The 20,855-nt window shown below is 44.3% G+C and overlaps 1 protein-coding gene across 4 annotated transcripts in view; it reads left to right on the top strand.

The window, feature by feature from the left end:
- TNIK (TRAF2 and NCK interacting kinase) overlaps window positions 1-20,855 on the top strand; it is a 412,707-nt gene that overhangs the window by 319,013 nt on the left and 72,839 nt on the right. For 2 of the 4 annotated variants that reach the window (XM_007197510.2, XM_007197509.2), the window contains exons 13-15: window positions 15,592-15,702; window positions 16,552-16,638; window positions 17,711-17,899. In XM_007197510.2, the coding sequence (XP_007197572.1) occupies window positions 15,592-15,702; window positions 16,552-16,638; window positions 17,711-17,899 (387 nt within the window). The remainder of the gene's footprint in view (window positions 1-15,591; window positions 15,703-16,551; window positions 16,639-17,710; window positions 17,900-20,855) is intronic. The other 2 variants (XM_057546114.1, XM_057546113.1) reach the window with 1 other exon arrangement.

The raw sequence follows: 20,855 nt of genomic DNA, 5'->3' as shown, positions 1-20,855 counted from the left end.
CAGTCTTTTCAGAGAATGCATTGTATTGTTTCGGTTTTATTTTTTTAGATTTTCTTCCTCTCGTACCTGGTTTAATCTATTTAAACCTTATATGTTTTTCTTCATCAAGTTGCTTGAATAACAATTTCTAACAGTTAGGAAGCACTTAACCGTAAGACAGGTACTCTGTTCAGTACTTCATGTGAATTGTCTCATTTAATCCTCACAAGAACCCCCAGTCTAAAGATAAAGCAGCTGAGTCTCAAGAGAGGTTAACAACTTGTTAACGGTCACACAGCTTGAGACAAAACGAGGTTTCAAACCCAGCAGATTGGACTCCAGAGCCCAGCCGCTGTCACTGCATCTGTCCTGCCTCTCCCCCGGCAAGCCAGAGTCAGTGTGCTTTTCCATAGTCTTCACCTGGCCTCTGTTTCTGTGGTCTTTTACACTGAGCATTTAAGGATTTCGGAGCAAGGTCAAAGAAGCTGCACTCGGCAGGTGCTCATCTTTGAGCTGGATTCTGGCTCTCAGGCTCCCAGTCAGAACTCCTGCCAAGGCCTCCTCGTGTCTGTTCTTTTGCTGCATTTTCTGGCGCCTCTATCGTGGATGCTTTCAGGCTCAGTGGGGCACGGGCACCCAGTGGGGCACGGGCACCCAGTGGGGCACACCCTCTATGTCCCCACCCCGCGGGCACGGAAGGCGTGCATGGAGACACTTTGCTCTAGGCATCAACGTGCATGCGCCCTAGCTTCTCACCAGAAGCAGGAATGCTTGTGGCCACAGGGCATCAAGAGATTTTACCCGCTTTATCTTTTGATCCTTTATCTTGCCCCTAGTGCGCAATAGAGAAAAAAAAGAAATACTGAATACTCAGATGACTGTACGTTCTGAACCCCTAAGTAATGACTGTCCCCGCCGCCCGGGATTCCTCTCCCGCCTCCGGTCCTGCTGGATCCCATCCACGTCTGCTGCCCTGGCCTGTGGTGACCGCTTCTGTTTCTGATGCTGAGTAGGAACTTGCACTACATTGTCACATAGAAGCAGTTAAAGCCCGTAGTTAGGCTTGTGAACTTCACTTCATTGTGAGCCAGGTGGCCTTGTGTAGGCATCCTGGGAAATACGTTCCCTTTTCCAAATAAAGGCCCTTCAGACACCCCTTTGGTGACACGAGGCTGTGTAGGTTGTAGCCTTCGACTTCCTCAGTGATCTCAGATGTCACCTCCAACCAGAGTTTCTAAGGAATCCCTGTCTGCCCTTTGCTATTGATAGGCAACCATGTGGTTTTGGCTAGGTTCTAAACCAGGATCTGTATATTCTTAGAAGGACTTTGTACACTGAATGTAGTCATTTATCAGTTTCATGAAAAGGACGTGGCTTCAGGCCGATTAAATGGTAGGTACATGACACTGCTTTTGACCAATGATAAAGTACAATTTATAACTAAGTTCCAAGAATCTGATTAAACCCAGCTAAGATGAATAAGTCCATCAATAGTGAGAAAAAGTACATAGAGGGCTTCTTCTATTTTTATTCAGTTCAATAGAAGTTTCTGGCACTTGGCCTAGTCAATGCACAACTTGTTTTACTCTCCATCACAGAGTTAGGGCCCAGGAATCAGGACCTTGAGGTGCTGGGGCACCTACTCTGGTCATCTTTTCAGACCAACCTTGGGCAGAAGGTTTGTGGTGATGCTTGACTGTGCTCAAGAGTTTTGAAATGATGTTAGTAATTACTATATATATTTTTCAACTTGCTGAGAGCCTTCTTTCTATACCTTCATTGTGGGGAGAGTATCTTTGAGTCACAGAAATGAATCACATTGACCCCAGGAGCACGAACGCGCTCCATGGTAGCAAGTTTTATTCTTCGGAGAATTGTATTCAGTTCTTTAAGCCACCTAGATCTCATTTGGTGCCCTCAAGGCGATCATAACATCATCCAGTTGTAAAAAACAACCAGCTCTAGCTGAAAGATATTATACTGCTTTGGTTCCATCACCAGAAAAAGAAAAAGTTAAACCACCAGTATCTTACTGGCCAGGAATAGTTGAGCACTGACGTACAAAATGAGAGCCTGGAGTCTAAAATTCCCTATAAGCCTCTAGCTTTTTACTGTGAGTGACTGGGGCTTTTAAGGACTTTGGGATCAAGTGTTTGTTTAAGTGTATGGTAGAATTAAACCTTTTGTCCTATTCCTACCCGCAGTCACTTGACAGATTTAGTGGATGCATAGCTCCGCTCTGCGGACAGCCATGCTGGACCCTGGGAATGGTCTGCCCTTGTGAAGACGAGATCTGTGAGGGAGACAGGCATTCAGCAAATAATCACCCAAATAACCATTTTCACCATCATTGCCAGACTGCTGTGGTGGAGAAGAATGGCGCACTAGGGGAGCAGACCGCGGGGGTGGGAGCCTAGGCGGGCGTGGGGGCCCGTCGGTCAGCGTTCAGCTGAAGGCGGTGGGGGGCACGCGGGGATGCTAGGCAGGGAAGCCAAGGCACTGTGTTGCTGGGCTTCGTAAGCCTGGTTAAGGAATTTCATATTTTGTTCTAAGAATAGTGGGAAGTCATTGATATGTTTCAACCAAGGAGATATGATCAGATCTGCTGGGTTTTTTTGTTGTTGTTTTTTGGGTTTTTTTATGTGATCCTTTTTTTCTTACTTTGTATTGGAGTCTAGTTGATTTACAATGTTGTGTTAGTGTCAGGTGTACAGCAAAGTGAATCAGTTATACATATACATATTTCCACTCTTTTTTTTTTTTTTTAGATTCTTTTCCCATATAGGCCATTACAGAGTATTGAGTAGAGTTCCCTGTGCTATACAGCAGGTTCTTATTAGTTATCTATTTTATATATAGTAGTGTGTATATGTCAATCCCAATCTCCCATTTTATCCTTCCCCCCCCCAATCCCTTGGTAACCATAAGTTTGTTTTGTACATCCATGACTCTATTTTTGTTTTGTAAATAAGTTCATTTGTGCCCTTTTCTTTAGATTCTACATATAAGCGATATCATATGATATTTGTCTTTCTGTCGGATCTGTGTTTTGTTTTTTTTTTTTTTTTTTAAATAGATTTTTTTTTTTTTAATATTTATTTATTTATTTATTTATGGCTGTGTTGGGTCTTCGTTTCTGTGCGAGGGCTTTCTCTAGTTGTGGCAAGCGGGGGCCACTCTTCATCGCGGTGCGCGGGCCTCTCACTATCGTGGGCTCTCTCGTTGCGGAGCACAGGCTCCAGATGCGCAGGCTCAGTAATTGTGGCTCACGGGCCCAGCTGCTCCGCGGCATGTGGGATCCTCCCAGACCAGGGCTCGAACCCGTGTCCCCTGCATTGGCAGGCGGATTCTCAACCACTGCGCCACCAGGGAAGCCCAGGATCTGTGTTTTTGAAATGAAACTTGGGCTGCAGGGAAAGCGGGTGGAAGGAAGCAAGAGTGGATAGGAGAGACCAGTTAGCCCAGGCCAGAGAGGGTGGTGCTTTAGGTGGATGGTGCTTGGGTGGGGATTGAGGAAAGTGGGCACATTTGAGAGAGATGGAGCCTATAGAACATGCAGGATGCAGTGGTTGATCAGATGTCTTCCATGAAGGAGCGCAGGTGGTCACAGAAGGTTCTCCGATGTCAGGCTGGAGCGTCCAGGTGCAGGACCAGGTTTGCGAGCAGGAGGATAAGATCAGTTTGGAACGTAGTGAGTTAAGGATGCCTGTGGGGCAGCCAGTGGTGAAGCCAAGGATGCAGTTGGATTACATAGAGCCAGAGAAGAGGGCTTGAGAATGGGAAGAAAAATGGGAATTACTGGTTTATGGTCATGGAAGTAGACATCGAGAGGAGGAGAGTCTAGGAGCTAGACTCTCTGAGAACTCGAGTAGGGGAGGAGAAGCAAGCAGAGAAGACTGATAAGGACGTAGGAGAGTTTAATGTTGTTGCAGAGAAAACTGCATATTCAAGCGAACCATGGAGTTACAGGACCAGCTCTGCAGAACGCTGCCCAAAGGAGTAAGCCAACAGCAGCCCTTCGTTTCAGTGACAAAGAAGACATTGGAAAGGTAGTTTTAGTGTAGTACTCTCTAGAAATGTATCCATTTCGTCTCTGCTTTGGAGAGAAGGAAGCAACCTGCTCGGGAAGTCAGAAGGTCTAGATCTGAGGGCCACCGTGCACCACCTGCCTGCCTGGGCAGCTCCCTAAGTCTCACCAGAGCCCTGCTTCCTAAGCTCTACAAGGAGGCTTCTAAGAAAGCTTGTTCCCACCACCAAAGTTGTTCTGAGCATTAACCAGGAAAATGGATGTGAAAGACCTGGCTTTGTCAACCGCCAAGAGCTAGACAGATCTCACTTTCAATTGACTTGTCAATTCCAGGTTAAACATGACTAATGGGCCCCACTCGTGCTTCCGTTTGGAGAACTTTTCGTAATTACATGCTCATACATTGTGGTCAGCTTTGCTCACATCATCTCTCAGTATTCACTTTCACTCAGGGTGACCAGGCCAGTTTCACAGAAGCTGTGGCAGCTGGAGCCCAAATGCAGAAAAGCCACTGGTGGGTATGGTTACTCTTTGGGACCTAAGTAGTTTCTCCCAGGTGCTTTCAGACCAAAAAGGGGAAAAAGAGGATCAAGGGGAAACTGCAGAAGAGTCAATGAGCAACAGAGCATTTGGGGAAATTCTGTTGAGAGTAGTATTTTGGCTGACGTTATCTTCCTTATTAGATGTAAGTTCTTTAACTTTCCTGTGCCTCAGTTTCCTCGTCTGTAAAACCAGAAATAATAGTAGCATTTACCTCCCAGGGCTATTGTAAGGATTAAATGAGTTGATTCATAGAAAACCTTAGAATAGCAGCAGCACTTAGAACATACTCAGTAAATATTAGTTGTTAGTATTGTTGGAGCGGGTGCCTTTGGCTGAAGTCCGAGGTATAATTTCCAAAAGTTTACTCTTTTACATGCAGCAGTAAAACCTTCTTGAATTTATTAAAATAAATGTTCCAACAGGTAAACTTTTATTCATACCTTGGGAAGAATATTTGTTTATAATACTAGTAGGGATTTGGTTATGTCATCAAGAGAAAAAAAAATATATCCAGTTTTTAAGTGGCTGGCTAGCAGATTAGTGTAGGGGCAAAGCACACCGGCTTTGAAGCTGCGGAGACCAAGGCTTAATCCTAGCTACGTGACCTAGGGCAAATTACTTGCCCTCTCTGACCCTCAGCTTCCTCATATACACAATCAAGATACTGTTTACTTGGCAGAATTGTTGTAGGGTAAATGTAGTCATAGGTACAGAAGGCTTGGCACAGTGCCTGACAGAAGAACAGACTGACATTGGTGGGTGAATATTTTATTGTTATTTTGCAACTGGTGATTTCAAAATTGTTAGGTTTTTTGTTTTGTTTTAAGGGTTTTCTGAATAGATGACATCTCCCGTTGCCTGTCTTCCTTCATTCTCTAATGTACCTTCCCTGTTTACTTTTCCATCCCTTTTTGAGGGCTCTTCTCTGAGAGCCCTCTTGTTCTTGTCTTGCTGGGGTCTGCATCTACTGTCAACATAGCTAGCAGTCCTGGCCTTCCAGCACAGGGCAGCAGCCCATTCTTCATCCTTCTGGATGCACCTCATCTTATAGGATCAGCTGCCACCTTGGAAGTTCTCCTCCTCCCAGCCAAGCCTCAGAGGACCCTCCCCTGGGGAAACTCTGCTTTTTGATGGATGCTCTCATCAGTGTTTTTCTTGTTGTCACTTCCCACACTGTGTAATTATGATCCCATCGTCGCCACCAGTGGCTGCATCAAATCTCACCTCCTACCAGCATCTAAACAAAACCCCTAAGAAGGTAGAGCTCTTGTGATGCCTGAAGAGTAAGCTTCTGGGCACCTGGGACACAGCACCTTGGGAGTGACCCTTTCTCCAGGAAGGTAGAAACAAGACAGTCAAGGGTACAGTAAGAGATTGCCTAGGTTTGAATCCTGGCTCTGCCACTTACTACCTTTGTGATCTTGGGCAAGACATGACTTCTCTATGCCTCCGTTTGCTCGTTTATAGCATGGGAGAGTAACAGTTTCCAGGATTAAATGTTTCTACATCCAAAGCACTTAGAACAGTACCTGGCACCAAGTACCTGAATAATCAAGAAAAGAGCTGCCCATGAGGGGAACAGCGTTCTTTCCCATCATCCGCCCGCTGTGGCCGCTCTTAGTCATTTCTTTCCCAGGTGAGCGCTCACAGCTGACTGCAGCCTGAGCAGGCAGGAGACAGGGAATGCTGCCTTCCCACCCGCAGGCCACACTCCCAGGCCCTCAGCCGGAAGAAAACACCGTGAACAAGAATAACTCTCCCATTTCAGGGCCTGGAGTGTTAATTCGTTGGCACTGCTGAGAAGCGGCCTTTCATTCACTTAATCGTTAACTGTAGGCATCCTAATGAGTCCTGCGAGCGGCGTCCGCTGGTCGGGGGCAGAGCAGCTCTTTCTTCCTGGGTGCTGTTAGCAGCGGCACCAAGATTGAACGCTTACTAGCTGGGCTTTTTTTTTTTTTTTTAATAACATCTTTATTGGAGTATAATTGCTTTACGATGGTGTGTTAGTTTCTGCTTTATAACAAAGTGAATCAGCTATACATATACATATATCCCCGTATCTCCTCCCTCTTGCATCTCCCTTCCACCCTCCCTATCCCACCCCTCTAGGTGGTCACAAAGCACCGAGCTGATCTCCCTGTGCTAGCTGGGCTTTTTGCTCTGTTATTTCAATAACTGAGCAGAGATCATGAAACAGGTGGGAGCCAGGCTGGCAAAGTGGATGCTCACTTTCCGGGGCAGGGCCTGCCCACGGCCTCTGGCGAGGTCCGCGTCGGGCACGCGTGTAATTCACACATGTGCTTCAAGAGGTCGTGTGGTTTGCATGGATGTATGGAACCCTGCTTCCCAGTGGATCCCAGAAAGGTTCCCTGTTCTAACTTACCTGCCATGCTTGCAGGAGTCTGGCTGTGTCCGCTTGGTCACCTGGGTCCTGTGATGGGAGGGGCTTCCTGCCCAGGTGAGGAGGTTGGGCTGAAATTCCTGTACTGCAGCCTAAAATGCTACTGATATTTGAAATCCTTTTGCTCAGACCCCTTTCTACACTTTCAAGGAATGGGAAGGATAGGCTAGTATTTTATATTTATAGCATTTCATACTGGAAGAAAAAAAAAAAAAAACCAGCATTAGGCAGTTTCTGGCCCTGGGTGTATCTAGGGCAGCTTAGGTGGATGACAGGGGTTGCTTTTAAGTGACAGTGAGGAATGGGCATTACAACTGCCTTCAGTTGTCCGGGGTCTTCATGGAATCTCTTTTATTACATCCAGTCTGCATCTCTTATGTTACACCATCATTATTCTTAGCTGTTCCCAACCATAGAACTATGACAACAAAATAGTTTCACAGAAAATACTATTTCGCATGACATTTAAATCGAATTGTTTTCATTTCACTCTTGTTTTCTTCAGTCAATGAGCGGTTTCATGGAATCATAGAGGTTGAGGAACATAAGAGACCTCAAAAGTGGTCTAAGCCAATTCTTCTCTCAAAGCAAGAATCCCTTTGACAATACTCCTCAGTCATTTAACCTGTTTAACATATTATCTCTGCTTATACTCTTAGAGGCTTGAGGCAGCCTATTCTATTTTTGAACAACTCCTACTGTTAGAAAATGTATCCTGTTATTGATTCACGTCCTTGTGCTATCCCTGCATTAATACAAATTATACCAAACAAAACTAAAATGCCTTCCACCTAAGCCCCAGAAATGGTTGAAGACAACGATAGTGTTCTTGCCCAAATGTCACCAGTTCCTGCAACCTTGCTATATATGACGTAATTTAGCATCTTCACCATCATCCCAGATGTGCGGGAGTGGTCCTCTCTGTAGACATTGTATTAATAAACTGGTTTATAATGGGCTTGTTTGCATAGGACTCAATGTGAAAATCTCATATTAAGTCTTCATGACGATGGCAGAAGGAATTTGAGAGTTACATCTGCACTTGACTTTTACACTAACCTACAGAGTCATAGGTGCTCAGGATGTCCACTGGGCCATCTTGCTCCTCTATATGATACCCAGGAAAACCAGCCATTCTCCCCAGGGAAACTGCAGCTCAGAGGTAAGCTCATAAATAATTACACTGACTAGCATCCAAAGAAGAGGCAGGACCAGAATTCTTCATGAAGCCTCCTCGCAGCTCAGCCTGTTTAGAACTTTCTTTCCCCGTGCTACCTGCATAAAGACTAGCTTGGCCCACATGTTCTCAGACAGTGCTTAGCCTTGGGGCTGCCTAGTGATCAAGAGTTGGCTAGGGAGGTCAAAAGAAGAGTCTCATTTAAGCTGTTAATTTTCCAGGAAAGCTCTGAACGGGTGGGTTGGATGGTTTATCTTTAATAGTGTAAAGTACGTGTAAAAAGAAAAGAATGAGGTATATCTAGCTGGTCTAGTTTTCTCAGTGGTTCTCTGATTACTGTTTCTGTGAGGAAAAGACAGGTAACAAAGTGAAGGTAGAGGGGAAAATGGCCACTTGAAAAAGCATTAATAAAACATCCTTCACTTTGTATATATACACGTCTCAACCATAGATGTCTTTCAAATCCATACAGGCAGCATGGCAAGAGCCAGATGCAGAGTATCGTTCTGGCTTTGCACTTACCAACCCAGTGAAGTTGGGCAAGATACTGGCCTGTGTGTGCCTCGGTTTCCTTATCTGTCAAGTGGGGATAATGATGGCAGTGCATGCCTAAAGGGTTGTGATAAGAACTAAATGAGTTACTATGAGCGAAGGGCTTAGGACAGTGCCTGGCATCATAGGAGGCACTACCCAACTGTTTGTTCTTATCATGAATAATTATTATTCATTTTTGTGATTCTGATTACTTTGTAGTGAATTCAGAGGTGCCAGACTGCTTCACCATCATTCTCATTCTCGTCCTCCCTATTAAAAAAAAGGCTTGGAATCCCAGCGTTAGTTGCAAGGAATCATGCCCTTGCCCTGCAGTGGGTGGTGTGCAATGGTCTTTCCAAAGCTGAAACTTTCACAGATGTTAAAATGAGCAAATGGGGTACCCAGAAGCTTGAATGCCTCTTGTCACAAGTATAGCTCCTGCAAAGCTTATACAGAACAGTCCTATTTAAGTGAGGGGGCATGTGTGCTGTGCGGTCGATTCAAGGGACCATGCTGGGGCCTTTCATTTCGAATGTCTTTGAAAAGAGAGAGCCCCTGTGTCAAGGGGAAGGTTTGAGGTACTTCCCAAGGAGCCTGGCTTGATCCTGCACTGGCTGCTGTGCTGTCCTCTGGAGGCCCGCTCTGATCTTCCACAGTCAGTGGGGTCTCCTCTCACCACTTCCAGGTGGTCACCCAGGATGAAGAGAAGCAGAGCTCTCCAAGAGCACGCCAGAATTCTGCTTCACTTCCTTCTCATTCTGAATTGTCAGTCGATTTTTGCTTTGCGATGTAGCATATTCTTGCTTAGACTCTTAGAATGAACAGACTTGTAAGATCACCTAATCTTCCCCCTCATTGAAGGTTTGGGTTAAGGTGACTCATTCAAGGTCATACAACATTCACTCATTCATTAAACAAGTATTTATTGAGACTGTGTGGTATGGTCTGCAGTGTTTGTATCAGTGGCAGAGCAGGACTGGAATCTAGTCTTACTATTTCTGATCTAGTGTTCTGTCCCTCAGGTCCTGTGGCCTCTCATACCTACTCCCCTCCCCCAGTGATATGTCACTTTGCAGCTGTGGGATATTAATTCTCAAATGTGAATGTTACCTTTGAGTCTGTATAATAGGAAACACAATGTGTGTAAAAGATAGAAGGGCCCAAAACCTTTACACAAAGGCAACTAGCCTTGTTTTCCCCCAAATCTATCAGAATGTTGTAAGAGTCAAACTCAAATTCAACCTGAACATTCAGCAGGTAGAAAAAAGCAGCAGAGTGTCCTATCTGGATTGGATGCCTCGCCAATTGATAGAATACTCTGCCAGGTACTAGGGACTCGGGGGATAGTAGGGCACAGAGTACTCCACCATTTTCCAGCCGTGTGACATGGAACAGTACACTTCTCTGAGCTTCAATTTGCTTATCTGTAAAATGGGAATGATAGCAATAAACTTCAGAGTCACATTGTGGAATTTAATGAACTGAAGCATGTAAATCACCCAGCCCAGCAAATACCTGGCACACATAGACAGTGCCTGTTAGGATGATTTGTATTCATTCCATGATTTCCCTCAACTTGTTATGTGGCCACTGACAAGGAATTGAACTTTCCTGAAAGTCTTTAAATTAGGGAAATAAAGAAAATGACATTTGCGTCACCCAACAGGGCTAATGTGAGGCTCCAGTTAGAATAATATAGAATGAAATCCTTCTTTTGGTAAAAAAAAGAAAAAGAAAAAACAGAAAAACAAAAAAAGAACACCATACACGCGGATTACAACCCTGTGCTTTTTCCAAAGATCCTGTATCCTTAGAATGATGGGTGAGCTGTACTTAGCCATATTTGCTCTGGTCCGTGGTACAGAGTTTTAGATTAGATAGGAGATTGGGCTACGCTTCCCTATAGGTCCCAGCCAGTTCTAGACATGTTACTGTAGTTCAGTTTAACCACTTCTCCAACGAGAGGGTGTGGTAGCATCAGAGCAAATTGATCCCCACTTCTGGGAAAATGACATTAATCACATGCTCAGGTGACAGACACAGAGGTGGCATCTTCATGAGTTTAAAGAACCAAATGACAAGTGTACAGTTTCTCGTTTATCTCCATTTTGATCTTCCCAAGGGAGATTTTGAGGTTTCAAAAGACATGGAGGACCAAGCTATTGTTTGCCTGTGTATACCCTTCTTTATGACTCTTTTTCATTCCAAAAAGATGCTTTAAGGTGGCTTACAAAGATTAATGCAGAAACTAAAAATAAAATAAACAAGAAAAATAAAGTAGAAAGGAACAATAAAGTTGAAGAGAAAAGCAAGCTGAAGCCAGGGTAGGGTCAGTTCATAGAACACCTGTACAACGTGGTGTCTGGGTGCCAGAGGTGGGCCCCCGTCTGACTCTGAAAGTCTTAGCAGCTAAGGAAAGAGGCAGACTTGAATGGGTCAAGATTCACGTTGTCCGGATTAGAGTAGACCCATTGCTCAAGCAAGCTTTCCGAGATCATTGAAAACCCGTGCACTCGCCTGGGAGTGGTTGAATAGTGCTAGGAATAACGTCTGAGATATTTATAGGAATAAACTCAGCACTTCTTAGCTTTTTTCCACTCTTCTCATAATACTGTAAAATGCAATTCATGTTCTAACAGGTCATCAAAGTCACTTCTACGAGGCCAGAGCACCCTGGTGCAGTACACACCTTTCTACTGGTTAAACTTAATCCAAAAAGAACACTTAAAGGAATAAAAGGAAAGAAAGAGCAACTCCATGGCCTTTGTGGTGAACACCCATGTGTATTATTTCTCACAACTTTAATGCAATTTGCATAGTTAAGGGCTAAGATAATATGCTCTTGAAGAGCTGAAGGGGACAGGATTATTTCCTCCATTAAAATGAACATACTTGAAGGTACAGCCGCACAGCCTTCACCTGGCCGTGGCCTGAGGGGAGCACCCACTGGGGAAGATAAAAACTGTCCTGAAAGAATCATTCTTTAGGAACACCAGTAGAAGGCAAAGGGACAAAAAGACCCCTATGATCTACTCCCTAGATCAAGGCAACAATGATTTTAGCCTGGAAAGGTTTCAGAGTAGGTATTATCAGTCATTCCCAACCAGAAAAAAAATTAAGAAACTTGTAAGAACCTATTGAATGTCTAGTTTTATGTGCTGTAATTTTTGGAGATGGCTCCAAGAAGATGTGGATGAAAATATACTTCTAGGCAGTTCAGTATATTTGGGGCAGTGGGGTGGGGAGTTCCTGCTGAGAGTTTAGAGTAGTTGGTTTAAGCTATTCTTTTGTGACAGAACCACTGTCATCTTTATGCATAACTCAGTGACATTTAGAAATGTTTTTTGAAACTTCTTTCAGTAATTATTTGTGAGTTTTATCTTATTTTATTTATTTATTTATGCATTTATTTTTTTGGCCGCTCTGCGCAGCATGTGGGATCTTAGTTCCCCGACCAAGGATCGAACCCGTGCCCCCTGCGTTGGAAGCTTGGAGTCCTAACCACTGGACTGCCAGGGAAGTCCCTAGAAAAATTTTTATTTCTTCCCTTTTCTACTCCGTCCAGCTTAGACTCCTATTCCCTTATTTTCTTTTCCTGCCTTTCTCTAATATGGAAAATAAATCCCATGCCAGTGCCAATCGTGGGTGGCTCTCTTTTTAGAAAAACATTCCAAGCCTTGTCTATGCTCAGCATAAAAGAATATTCTTGGCCGGGAGGGCGTCAAAGGGTGAAGGGGTGGTCTGAGGTTCTGCGAGCCTTTCTCCTCTTCTCTTGCTGCCCCATCTATAGTATATAAAACAACAAACATCAGTGCTATCAGGCCCTTTATGGGATATAGTGGGAGGTAAAAACCAGAATAGAGCAGAGACCCTGCCCACGATCTAGATTGCAGAGTAGATGAGACATTTCAAATAACCATAACATAAGGCATGGTGTGCTATAAGCACTGATAGGAAGGGAAAGCACCGCCCCCCCCCAAAAATTAGGATGGTACTGAATTGTCTGCTTTTGCCGCAAGCTTCTTATTCGGTTCAATTGAACAAAATCTCTGCACCTGCCAGGTGCCAGGCCCCCCGTGAGGGGCTGGTGGGTCCAGTGGGGGTCAAGCGCAGGCCTTGCTCTCAGATTGCTACTTTTAGCAAGAGTCATCAAAGCTTTGTAAAGGTGTCTGCTTGAGGCCAGGGACTTGGTCTTTCTCTTACATGTTTTGATATGTCCCCTCAAACAGTCCCACAGCCAGGAGGAGAGAGAGCAAAGAATTTTCCTGGAAAGGTGATTAACATTGAGGCACAGCAGCTAGAAATTGGCAAGGTGCCTTCCGCAAGGTTGGGGAAGTGATTTATTTTTCCAGCCTCACCGCAGGAACCAAGGCCCTGGCAGATGCCGCCATGCCTTAGCAGCAGCTGATCCAGATGAGATCATTATTAATTATTAGTCACTTTAGAGTGTCTTTTTCAGAAACTACAGAGTTCTTGGGAAGCCCAGACTCTCCTGAGTTGCAATCAATACTATGTACACCTTGCACAGGGACCTGAGTGGCCTGTAATTATAAAACAGTATTGATTCCTGGAAAGGGAGTTGAAAATGTACAAATCCTTCACATGAAAATCAGCTAAATCTTCAAAAGCCTTGATTATATTTTTTCCTCAAGAAAGAGACTGATGGTGGGAGTAAAAAACTTGAAATGTTAGCTAAATTAGGGCTGTTTCCTGCCAGGAGCCAGATCTGTACACATAATTATTTTATTCTCTGTGCTGGCATTGATTCCCTTTGGTTGAGTGTTGGAAATATCTCTGTTTTGGGTCTGTAATCCAAATTATTCAGTCAGTTCCTATGATGATGTTTTCTACTCGCATCTTCCTGTATTATTTTTCTGTAAAACAAATAATCACATGTCTGGAACTTGACTCATCCCTGCCCCCCAGCACACCCCTCATTCCCATCCCTGAACTTGTATATCACACCACCTGCCATGCTCCTGGGCCAGAAACTTCACTCACCACTCACCCTCACACACCCCGTAGTCACCAAATTCTGCCCGTTTTATTTTTGGCCTAATTCTAATTTCTGCTTCTAAGTTGGCGTCCACTACAGTCCTGTTGCAATGACTGGAAATCCGGACAGTTTTTAGTTTTTCTTCCTTTTGGCTGCGTCTCAGCAGCAATTACGAACGTGGATTCTCCAGCTGCCTTTGCTTAGCGCATGGGTGTCCTGTCATTTTCTGTCTGGATCCGTAGAACGGCCTCACATTGCATCTTCAGCTTCTAATCCTGCCCTTCCCCTGGCGGGTAGGAGCCCCCTTGAAAATGCAGGTTTGGTCATGGCGTTTGATGGCATACAGTCTTCCAGCGGCTCCCCATTGCCTACAGTCTAAGATGGACAAACAATTCTTGATCTGGAAGTGATAGACATTGAGTTTCAAAAGATGCAGTTTATCTCCCAAGCCTCAGAGACTGCTGGAAGAGAGCAGGTCTGGAGGATTGCAGGCACCAGCCACATCAGGAAGGCCACCTCGTTCGTGGGCTTCTTCGGCACTTTGACTATCTGTGGTTGATTTAGCTGGGCTTGGGACAGGGAGTTTTTGTACTAGAAAGCTGTTTCCAAGGTTTTATAGAGCTAACTTCTCAGTGAGATACAGTCACAATCCATTTTATTTTGGATACCTCATGCTTCCTCAGCAAGGCAGTGAAGTGCTGTTGAGACTGTTACAGGGGAACGGACCCTCTGATCGGCCCCTCCAAACCTTGTATTTGAGGGAGAAGAAATCCTAATGCCAGTACGGGGCTCCAACACAAAGGGCCTGCAACATTTCTCAGAAGAGGCACTCCTGGCGTGTGGTACGGGGAAACACTTTGTAGTGTATGAGTGTCCCACACATGCCAAATGCTCCAAGGATTGGGGAATGGTACCATCCCTACCTAGGAAACCTTGGCTCCTGTCACTACTCGTAAGATGTTCTCCTTACTGAGAATATAATGAAGAACTGGATTAATTATGATCTGTCACTCCTGTTGCCTCTTCATCTTCTGTATTGATTGAGTTCAGACTGGAGTCACATTGCCTGTGTTTGAAATCAAGCTCCACCACTTAACTGAGTATGGCCTTGAATGTGGGCATGACCTCGGACAACTACTTAATCTCTCTGTGCCTCTGTTTTCTCATTTAAAATAGGAGATAGTAGTATTAATAATATCTACCTGAAAAGATTTTTGTGCAGATGAAATAGGATAAAGCATGAAAGGTGCTTGCCGTGACGTCCACTTTCAGAGGCATAATGATTGTATGAGATGATGATGGCTCCTGAGCTTAACATCGTACTTGAGTGACAAGTTGAAATCGACACTTAAAAGTGACTGCCCCAGAAAAGAAAGGCAGCAGGGTCTATCAGAAAGTCGAGTGACCAGGTGGGAGTCAGTAGATTCTGTTTTGCCCACAGTCACAGTTACTGTGTAGCCTTGAACATGTCACTTCCCTTCTCTGGTGTTTGCTTGCTTGATCTATGATACATTTGCCCTACGTGGTGTCAAAAAGACTGAATGGCATGAGCATTGCGAATGTGCTTTAAAGCCTGTAGCATCTCACAAACAGTTTGATGGTATATAATAAGTAACTGATTATACATCGGTGTTCTACCTACCCCTGATTTGAAAACCCTCCTCAGCCAACTGGGAGGACGCATTGAATGGGAACTTCTTGGGAGACGCAGAAACCCGGGGAGCCCACCTTGCGTGGTAGACACTGAATTGCTCTCTAGCAGCCCATCCTGGCCAATGCGTCCCCCCAGTGGCACAGGCGAGGAGCCCTCAGGCAGGCAGGCAGGCACCTCGTGAAGAGCTCACATCCCCGGTCCTGCAGCTCTCCCTGCCGGCTTGCCGACACCCTTCGCCGCTGCGCGTTCCCTTCATGGCTGTCTGCTTGTCGCCCCACAGCAACAAAGGCGAGAGAAGGAGCTGCGGAAGCAGCAGGAGAGGGAGCAGCGGCGGCACTACGAAGAGCAGATGCGCCGGGAGGAGGAGAGGAGACGCGCGGAGCACGAGCAGGTACCGCGGCAGCCCCGCCGCCGACAGCCCTGCGCGGACGGCAGCACCAGCCGCGTCTGGGCTGTGGGGCGCCTTCTCTTAGGTCTGCTCAGGTTTAAGCAGGTTTTTACTCTTTCTCAAGCAACTATTCTCACCTATTCAAGAAGTCAAACGCACAACCTTGGCAAAGCCCACTCATTCAACCTGGTTTCCTCCCCAGGCCGAAGTCCCCCGAGGCACCTGGATCTCGTGATTTTCCCAACCCTGGGCATCTACTCTGAAAGTAGCACTGAAGTGTGATAAGCAAGCCAAGTGCTCCTCTTCCATCGCTTCAGAAGAGCTTTTCTACTCAGGCAACTCTGGTCTCCGTGACTCGGAGCCATCGATGCAGGCCCCTTTCTCTCTTTGTTAGAATCACATTCTGACAGTGCAGTGAAACTGCAAGATGTTTCCATTACAGAGGCAGTGCATGATGGCATTCAGCCATTATTTTACCCGTGCTGCTTGCACACGAGCCTCTGAACTTTATAGCGTTGTTAATTTCAGGTAGCCCCTAAAGAGGGACCCTGTCATGAAAAGTTTTGAAATATAGCTCGGTTCTCCAAACCAAAGAGTAACAGCAAAGCACTGAGCCATCTCAATCCGCTGCAGTTGCAGGTAGAGGGCTTGTGCTTTTGACTACATTGAAACGCTTTTGCTTCGGTGCGGGGTACCTTTCCTGTTTAGTGAGGAGGTGTCTGGGTATTTTTTCCCCTCCTTCCTTCCACACTTCACTTGGCAGCTCTTGTCACCTTTGAAATTACCGGTTCTTTTTCTCTCTCTCTTTCTCTCGTTGTGTTCCTCTGAATTCTCTGCCACCTACCTCTCCAGGAGTACATCAGGCGACAGTTAGAGGAGGAGCAGAGACAGTTAGAGATCTTGCAGCAGCAGCTACTGCATGAACAAGCTCTACTTCTGGTAATGGGAAAGCCAAGTCAGCTGACCTGCTCTGTGTTCATCGCGCGTGTGTGTGTGTGTGTGTGTGTGTGTGTGTGTGTGGTCTCCTCTAACATGCCAGTCAGGAAGGAGGGGATCCTCCAAGCCTCAAGGACCTGGAAAATCTCCTAAAATTTAATTCGTTTCCTGACCCAGTGTGCTGAGTCAATATGTTTAATATACTTGTTATGCATTCTTTATTAACTCCAGCTATTTGTGAAACTTTAACATGAATCCAGCCTTATTATAAGTTCAGACTGTTTTTGAGACCCACTGTGTTTATTGCAGAGTAATGTTTGAGGTCATTTGCAACATGCTGGAATACAATCACAGCAAAGTGCCCCTCTTCCGTAAGAACCCACTCAGCTCTGTATTCATATTTCATTTGCAGACTATTAGTTTTGCCCTTACGATGGGAACATTTTGTGTTCCCTGCTCAGGAGGCCTCCACTTGAAGTACTTTTTATTATTATTATTGCACTGCTCTCCAAATGAGCTTCTTGGCGTATCTTTTTTTTTTAAGTGAACTTTTTATTCAGTGGCACTGTGATATTTTTTTAGCCTGTACGTGGTTTTTGCTGATGGTTTCGTTGGTCCAAGTTTTGTTAAACAAAAGATGATTTAGGCAGTATCTTTAGGTACTTATTTCGTTTTGTACTTAATTGTACATGTTTGAATGATTTAATTACTAAACCAGGAAGTGGACGGCTCCTTAGAGGGGTTGCGTGCTGACCATCCAAATGTCCTCATTATTGCCACTTTCTTGGTTACAAGTCATCCAGGGCAAGTCACTTTGCAAAGGGTGGTATTCTGTAGGGGTTGCCACTAAAACAGTAGTGTTTTCATTAAATGCCACATTCTGTGCAGACGCTGACCCAAGGCTGTAGTTTGTCTCTGTGACACATCCTGATGTCCTCTTGTGGTCCTGTTGGTACTGAGGTCCTTTGTTATTTGTCATCTCTTTTGGTTCCATTGCATGCTTCACTGGTCCTGGCCAGCGGTTTCCGTATGGTGATTTAGCCTTTTCTTTGTTCTCCTTTCCTGATCTGGACAGGAATATAAGCGCAAACAGTTGGAAGAACAGAGACAAGCAGAAAGACTACAGAGACAGCTAAAGCAAGAGAGAGACTACTTGGTTTCCCTTCAGCATCAGCGGCAGGAGCAGAGGCCTGTGGAGAAGAAGCCACTGTACCATTACAAAGAAGGGATGAGTCCTAGTGAGAAACCAGCGTGGGCCAAGGAGGTAAGTCAGCAAGCAAGTACAGCCTGTACCTGTGCTGTATTGGGGAAATTGGCCATAATGAGTTTCTCCAGTAGAAATAGAGAGTTAAACTAGTGCTACAAAGTTGGAAAATAATTCATTATGAGACACGCATGCTTTGCTTTGGGAAGAACTGTAACATTATTTCTCTACCTTAATCCATTTGTTCTTCTTTTTGTAAGTAACAACAGGAAGTAGAAAATCCTTTTCCTTATTGGAATCTAATTGAGTTTGTGGCAGGAGGATTTTTAGTGACTTTTGCATGGAAGAATATGACTTAAGACTTAAGGAATTCTAGGTAGGATCATTTCCTATCCATACCTAGACCCTAAAAGTGATCATTAGTATTGTCACTAACATTCCATGTTCTGTGGTAACAGTGAACACACAGTTGGACCCAGACTTGTGATTGTGGTTCACTTACTGGGTCAGAGGTCATTTATATTTCTTTTGCAAATACTTTCAAAGTAATGGTCCCTCATTTGCTCAACTACTAGACTAAGAAAGAATTTTCAGGAACTTGACTCTGTGATGAGCTATTTAAAAATCTCATTAAAAATTATTTGAATAGTAAGGAAAAAGAGGGTGGTAACCAAATGAGTAAGGCAAACAAACAAAATAATAACTCTCGCCAAGATCAACAACCCTTCTAGGAAGTCGCTGTGTCATCTCATATGCCTGACACCCTGGTTTTCAGTTCTGTCATTAATGTGGCAACTAATGATTTCCTTTATTTTCTTGTGAGCATAACTAGTCATTTGAAAGGGTGATTTATATTACTCTGCATTTTCTTCTAGTATCTTCAGATATTTATAGCTAGAGCTTATTTCAAGTTATCTAGACTACAATATTACCAGAACCCGATTTCTTACGTAAGATCCTATTTGTATAATTTTTAATTTTCTGCTCTATCTTACATATGTATAGAAAATGCTTGAAATTATACTGTCCTAATGTTAATAATGGCTGTTTATTGGAAGTAGAAACTATAGAGTTTTTTTCTTTAAACTTTTTAATACTTTTATGTATTATGTTTTATGTGTTTATGTTTAAATCCTTTATAATGATTTTATACTATTTTTACAAAACTAATAACTTTTAAAACTTAAAAACTAAATCTGTAGAGAAAAGTCATTCAGTGTCAAGAACGTTTCTGATCACTTTCCCTTAGAGTCTATGAGTGCGATTTGTATTTACCTATGTCTGTAACAACTGCCTCTTTCTCCCAGGTCAGTAATTCAATTTTGTGATCCTACTCCCGGGTACAGCACCAACCCCTTAATAACCCACCTGTTCTTCCAGCTAAGCACAATCACTATGCTGTTAAACAGCAGCCGATGTGGTTCCTGGCTAGCAGAGACGTGTCACCTTCCTCCACTGCTAAACCATTCTTTAACCACATCAAGCTGAAACCCTCAGCTAAGCCAGACTCACAGCTCATGATCATGGCAGGTATTGAGAGGCTGAAAAACTAGCCTCTCCTAAGCTAATGCCAGTAGCACCTGCAGAAATTAATGATTCCAGATCAAGACCCCTGTTTGAGCATCACTCATGGAAGAAAGATGGACCAGCTTATCCTATTAGACTTGGTCTTGAAGAGCAACTGAAGCCGCAGAGAGCCTCAAGGACCACAGTGAGATCAACAAAGCCATCTCGCTCCCAAAGATGTAGCCCAACTCGAAAGTCAGGACTTAAGGTCATTTGTGTGTCCTCTCCCAGCATCTCCAAAGTGATGAGCCCCCAGTTGTCCATTACAGCAAGTAAGGAGGGCCTTAGAGACTCATGTGTACCTCGGGGCAGGAGGGGCATGAATTCATGCATCCATACAAGTACCTCGATTCCTCTAAGAAGTGCTGCATCACTAAATGACCTCTCTTTGATGCATGACCACCTGACCTTCAGTGTTCCCAGCCCCAAGCATGAGTTTAGGAAAGGAACACCAACAGATCCCATTGGAGAAGACCATGATGCCTTGCAAAGCATACCAGAATTTCTTCTGTCCCTTGTGCAGCTCCCTCATGCACGAATGTACCAGAAAAGGGGGGGAAACATAAAGCAGTTTCCACTTCCTTCTTTCCACCTCTACCCAGCATGTTTTGATTTGAACTTAAACATTTTGACTTCATTATTTTCTAATTACTATTTGTCCTCATTATTAAATTTCCTGGCCTGTCCTCTCTCTTCAGAACTAATTCACAGTTCCCAAGCTTTCAGAGGCCATGCGGTTCCTGGGGGCAAATCTTTGCAGATATCATCAGGGCAGTCTTGTAGACCTCCTAATTCCCCTGTGCTTCTCGGCCAGGCTCCTAGCAGTAAAGGATACATAGCCAGTGGGAGTGCAGACAGCATGACTGTGTCATCAAGCACACCCGATGTGAGGTTCCCTGGCCATCCTAGGTCTGGGCCACCTCTGGTGGGTGACGTCTTCCAAGGTCCCTGGCTTCCTGACAGCTGGAGTTCTTCCTTTGGGCTTCATGGACTTTTAGATATGTGGGAACATTCTTTTAGGATTTTAGATTTAATCCTATCCTCCTGGGTGTGTTTAACATAATCCAGCTTCCAACTAACCACCTATCTATTCATGAAACAGCTCCCAAGTCTTAGAGTGGGTATTCATATTTTAGAAGAAAGATGAAACATTTAGATGATAGATTGAGTGACAGTGCTAAATTGGGAATTGGAGCAACTGGTATACAAATAAGTACAAATAGTTGTCTGCTTTAGTTTAATTCATCACTTTTTTAACACCCACTTCTTAAAATGGGAATAAAAATGAGTGTGAAAATCCTTATTTTCCTGAACTCTCAATGCTTCTAATCAACAATGTATGAACTTTTCTTCTAGAGCTTTATTTCCAGGTTTCTTTTCTTATAGTAGGAGATAGGTGGGGTTGAAAGTAGCCAGACAGTGAAATACATTTCAAGACTTTAGATATGGA

The sequence above is a fragment of the Balaenoptera acutorostrata genome, chromosome 4 (genome assembly GCF_949987535.1).
Source record: "Balaenoptera acutorostrata chromosome 4, mBalAcu1.1, whole genome shotgun sequence".
Lineage (NCBI taxonomy): Eukaryota > Metazoa > Chordata > Mammalia > Artiodactyla > Balaenopteridae > Balaenoptera > Balaenoptera acutorostrata.
Note: the sequence above shows the minus strand (reverse complement) of the source record. Positions and strands in the feature narration are given on the sequence as shown.